The following is a 5,976-nucleotide window of genomic DNA, read 5'->3' on the forward strand; positions in this document are numbered from 1 at the left end:
GCTTTTACATCCACTTTACATAGCACGGATTACATACATGTTCTGGAATCCTCTCTCATACCGTTTTTGCGTAGATATCGTAGCAAAAAAATCACATTCCAACAAGACAATGCCGCTATTCATACCAGCAAGGGAACTTAGCAGTGGATTAAGGCCCAAAAACTTGATTTATTTTTTGAAAATCTTTGAGGAATCCTAGTACGCAGAAGTTACGCTGAGGGAAAGCAGTACACCGCTGTTGATGCAGAATTTGATAAATAGTATGCCAACACGAATTTTCCAGGTTATTAACCGAAATGGCAAAGTTACCAATTATTGAAATGTAAATCTGCTGTTTGTTTTGTATTTTTCATTGATAATGCTTATGAATTTGGAAGTGGCCTTATAGAAACTGGACAGCTGAAATGATCATATTTAATCCCAATAAATGAACAAACGACTCTTTTGAACGAAATTGATGTTGAATATACTTTATTCTAAGCATTTAACAATGTATGGAAGTATCTTGTTAAAATACTAACTGTGCTGCAACGACAAATATTCGAGATGGCCTTATACAAGTTGGACAGAGTGTATAAACCAACGCGGTACGGTATTCAATATTTCTTTTTTTGCTTTGCTTCTGGCCATCAGTGCAGGCTCTGCACTATGGTTGCTTTGTGCATATTCTGATAATGAATTCTTAGACGAAAATTTTTGCACGTCCGTTCAACACAATAGCAAAATAGAAACTGAGGTTGGCCAAGACGAGAACAATATTTATAGTGCTTTCACTGCCGGTGACAATTCTGAAACTAGCTATTGGGTCAAAAAGTAAAAAACATCACTCATAAACAATTCATCTTTTAACTTAATTTCTTAAAAATCCGTCGACCAACTGCAATTCGAAGCAAATTTTTTTCGCGCGCCGGATTCGAAGCGGTATATAAATATTTAATGTTCCTTGTTGATACATTAGTTGGTTGTTATTAACACGTTAATATTGGCGGGTAGGTCGTTTAGATAACGCTTAAAATTTCACAGTTGTTGAATTGTTTATCTCAGGAAAAATAACATTCTATTCATTATGATAGATGCCTAGAAATATTTCCTATCAATTGATGCAAACATCTTTCCGATCTATTGATAAATCTTCGAATTATAAGCATTCGAAATCATTCATTTTTTCTTACATGTTCTGTGTTTAGGTTTTCATTCTACCCTCTCCATATATTCCGTTTAGACATAATCTTACGTCAAAAGTACCGAGCCAGTCGGGCTCGAGGGTATTATGTTCTGAAAACGGAGAAGGTGCGCGTCGTTCATTCCGGGGAAAACGGACTTTTACAACCCTAACTGAAAAACGTAATCCTACATCATAAAAAAGTGATGATTTCCTAGGTTTTCGTGATTATTACACATACAAAATGGTTTAGAATAAAATAAAACCAGGTGGACCAACCAGAAGAGGCTGAGTATAGCTGATCTAGACTGTCTTCTGGAAACGGGAATATTTTTTGTGGTTTTTCATAAATGAATAGATTTCGTAAACATCGTCTCGTACAAAAGTGTGTTGTATGAGTGACAATTGCCAGAATTTCAAAATTGTTATTTTACAATAGATCGGGAGAATATGAAGGGTGATCCATGACACAAATCAGTTTTTTCATCAAAAATTCACGAATTTACGAGAAAATTTCACGAAACAAAATTTAATATTTGCTCTTTGTTCCATTGTATTTCTACGACACAAGCACAAAACATGCTGTCATTAAAAACTGCGTAACTTTTTAACCTGTCAACCGATCTACATAAAGTTGGCTGCGTTTGAAAGGTGAGATCTTTACCTTTCTAATGTTATCGACGTTCAACAGATGGCGTTAGGTATTCCATGATTTAAATAAAAAAGTCCCCTTATTTATTGAACATACTGTGTAGTGGCAAAAGACTAAGAAAACTGTAGCTACAAAAAGCCAAACAAATCTCCAAGACTAGCATGCGTTGCTATAACTGGAGCAAAGCACACCCTCAAAAGCATTGGAAGCTATCCTACACCTGTCCTACACCTTTGAGTCAACATGTTCAGCTGAAGACTAAGAAAGGCGCATTAAAGCTAAGAAGATGGAAGAAAATATTCAAGAGTGACAAAACTGGTCTCTTGAGTATCCTGAATTCTCTTACATGTTGGACCACGCTCAGAGATGAACAGTGAATGGATGTAACCTAGCACTAATTATGATATTCCGTATAGAGTGATCGAACATTCTCGTTCAGTATGGTATGAAGGTGGTCCCAACGTTCGTAATGGTTCAATCATGTTCTAATTACACTGATGGGTCGAAAATGGGAATCAAAACAGGTGCCGGAGTGTATGGTCCTAGAACAAAAATATCTGTAGGAAACTGGCTAACCGTTTTTTTCAGGCAGCAATACCTGCAATAATAGAATGTATAAATGTCTGCATCAAAGGAATATATATATAGACATGCTAGCATCTGCATCTTATCAGACTGTCAAGTGGCACTTAACCCTTTAACGGGTACTGGTAACCACCAACAAAAAATATTCTTTTGCTGCACGTGGAATATTATTTCAATATTTTGCTAAGCCAAAACCTTCTGAAGATATCTGACAATCCCCCAATTTTTTTGGGCTGCTAAAAATGTACGATATTAATTTAGGAGTCACTTTTATGTAACAAAACCACGATTTTAGAGCGCCAGCAGATAATTCGTTGAAAATGCAACAACTTGAAAAGTTTTTCACTGTAAACGTACTAATTAGAATCTACTGTTTGAGATAATGCACTTTTTTCCATTAGATAAATATTCGATTGAATTCGATTCGATTCGATTGATTCGATGAAAAAATCAAATTTAATTTTTTTTTTCTGAGACTCTATAAAAACATGTTTTTTCGCTGCACTAGAAATATTTTTGCATAACCAAAGGCGCAATAAAGTGAAGTGTTTTTGGGGTTAACGGGCAGTGGCAACTATATTGCCGCTAATTTCTTCAACTGTTTCAATAGTTAATTTTTTTTTTTCAAAGGTAAATATGTGTTCTTCCTCATGTAAGGATTATGTTCTCTGAAGTTGAAGTCGATCCCTTGCCTAGTTCTCACGGTCCGTTAAAGGGTTAAGGATCTCAATGCTTTCAAGCGCTCTTTAAAAATTGCCAGAGAATGCATTTTTCTTTTACGGCAACTAAGTCAGATAATAGGGAAATGAACAAGCCAGAAGTGGCTCAATCTCACCCTTCACTGGTATTTCTGACTGTGTGTAGAAGAGTGAACTGAAGAAATGGGGAGACCGGGTTGTGATGGCCAATCGGATAGCTTCTAAAACTTAATCAGTCAAAACTAATTATCACTTCGAGTATCCAAATTACTCAACAATTGCTGAATCTTAACAGAAAAGACCTCAGTAGCAAATACCATTTTCGAAACATAGGTTTAGTACAAGATGATATTTGTTGCTTCTGCAATGCTGAAAGCGGAACCTCGGAGTATTTGCACTGTAATTGCGAAGCTCTAACAAGACGGAGACTTTAACAACTTGATAAGGTTATTCTTGAGCCCAAAGAAGTGCTGTTTTGTTTGGCGACAAGTTTGTGTTGCCGATCAGGATTATAAATTCAATCACACAGATTATTCCGGATTGGCATCTTACTATAGCTTTCAGTCTACTCCTCATCAATCATTTGTTTTTTTTTAATTTCGAAAAGGAATGTTGTTTGATATATTTCTGAAACTGAATCTTAAATGCGTCCAATCATTAATAAAACTAAACTTTGAGTATTACACTTCTTTTATACATAAAAATTAATACCCAACAAGATAGTTTGATTCACCAGCACTTTTGAAGTGGGCCCTACCATTAGGTCGCTCGATTTTCATGACCACCCTTACCAAAATTCGGACCCACTCCCCCGCTGGAAAGCGTTACATTTCTTAGCACAAACTTCACTCGTTCGCGAAAATGGAAAACGATTCTCTCCCGACCATTGGTGGGCGAAAAAAAAACTAGGAATGTGACTGCAATTTCGTTCGTTTCCTGCCTTCCATGCGACGCTTTAGATGTTTCTCCTGGGCCATGCTTGAATAACACTTTTAATAAACTCACACCCCTCCCGCGATGACGCGGGCTAGTGCCACGAACACCTCATCTGGTGGAACTGAGCGTCATTCACACATAAACCACAATTAGCTTCTTCTCGAGAAATGGGATAATTGTGAATTATACGATAATGTATTGTGGGCTAACTTCCGCGCCCGCCCACCTTCTCACACAGCCCGAAAGCTTCAGAAGTCCAGAAGTGGGGCTCGGCAAGGCTTTTCCGGGCATTTGTGCACTCCTAAGAAAATGCTCTCTCCCTGTCTCACATACACACTCGCACACACACACACACACACACACACACACACACACACACACACACACCTGAATCGGGCCGCAGTTTCTGCAAAAAGGGGTTCAAAAATTAAAACAAAATTAATTCACTTTTCTGCTCCGTTTCCGGTAGATAGAGAGAGAGAGAGCGAAAAAGAGATATGTAGTCTAGAGCAAACAGTAAATTAATTTATGCGATTTTTTGCTTCCTTCGCTGGGCGGGCGAAGCCAGCGATTGGTTGGAGATCGCAAAGGACACCACAGGAGAAACACTTTCTTTCTAATTAACCGGTAATTGTATAAATATGTATTCTCAATTGGGTTGGGCTCGGTGCAATCCGAAGGAGTTGCGGCCAGCAGCATTTCGTGCTGATTTATGAAGATTAAATTTAGATGAAACACAGTATCGTACTTAATCCTTCCAGGAGATATGCTGATTTGTGGTTCTATCGGCAGAGAAATGTCTGTTCTGTTTGAAGTATCATTGCGTACCGAGGATTTATTGTTAAATTTCCGGAAGATTATTTCAATTCAAATAATAATCCCTATATTTCAAGCTATTACAATCGTTGTCCAAACAGGTCGAGCACAGCTTGGTCCTTTTCCGGAAATGCACACAAACCGGCATATTGGCATAGATGCAGCCCTTCACCAGTCGATGATTGCCCACCTTGATCTTCATGCACTGGTAGCCTTCGTTTCTTCGTGGTTCAACCAGTTCCTTCTTCAGCCGCTGAAGGTACCGGAAGTGCTCGGCGGCGTTTTCTTCGCTGCATGTCACACGCTTTCCAACCGCGTCGCAAGCTTCCTCCAGAACGTCACTCTTGCATTGTAGGCACTTGATCGGGAAGGCTAAAAGTGGAATGTCACGATCTGTCAAAAATTCACGTTTTTACTGTCCGATTTACCTGTTTGAGCGAGCGAAATAAAAACGAACGCTGAAATCCACAACCAGCCAGATAACATCCTTCCTATGTTGTGTGCCAAACGGGAAAATCAGTCGTCATGCACAGTTCAATGGGTGCATCAAGGTCATCCAGGATCGATAACGCAGCTATGGCTTGCATGCACGTAAATGTCCACAACCATGGGGTGGTTAATCCTACCGATTTGACCCCTCTTTCTGGCTGCAGACTGGCAGCAATCCATTCGTGTCGTATTATTTTGCTTTACAACCCTATGATGAGAAAATTATTAATTCATACAATGTCTTATATCTTATATAGCGTAACAAATTGTGCGTATTGTATTTGTGATTCAATAATTTATTTATAATTTATTATTGGTACATGGTTACGACCTTTTATACGGCCACATATATGTTCCATGCTAAAAAAAACCTCTCGTCTATTGAGGCGATCCGAAATGAATGAAGGTCCAGACACTATCAACTTAAAGTGAACTTGTTCTTTTATATAATTTTTGGACACTCAATTTTACGATGGAAATGTTCCATGAATTTATTGCCGAACTGTTTTAGGCGTTTTCCAAGGTGTTTTTTACTGAAATTAAAACACTTTTAGGAAGGGTGCCAAATCAGAAACAGGTCACGTTTTTATGAAATAAAGTTGACGTTGAAAACTATTTTCACAGTGAGCGAATTCTGA

The 5,976-nt window shown here is 38.2% G+C and overlaps 1 protein-coding gene across 1 annotated transcript; it reads right to left on the reverse strand.

The window, feature by feature from the left end:
* Positions 1 to 4,895: 4,895 nt before the first annotated feature.
* Positions 4,896 to 5,342, reverse strand: LOC129774907 (uncharacterized). Its single transcript, XM_055778972.1, has 2 exons — positions 5,278 to 5,342; positions 4,896 to 5,221 (listed from the first exon to the last, which is right to left on the reverse strand). Exons 1-2 carry the CDS (start codon positions 5,333 to 5,335, stop codon positions 4,896 to 4,898), a joined length of 384 nt encoding a protein of 127 aa, XP_055634947.1. The 5' UTR covers positions 5,336 to 5,342.
* Between the last annotated feature and the right edge of the window lie 634 nt (positions 5,343 to 5,976).

The sequence above is a fragment of the Toxorhynchites rutilus genome, chromosome 3, assembly GCF_029784135.1.
Source record: "Toxorhynchites rutilus septentrionalis strain SRP chromosome 3, ASM2978413v1, whole genome shotgun sequence".
Taxonomy (NCBI): Eukaryota; Metazoa; Arthropoda; class Insecta; order Diptera; family Culicidae; genus Toxorhynchites; species Toxorhynchites rutilus.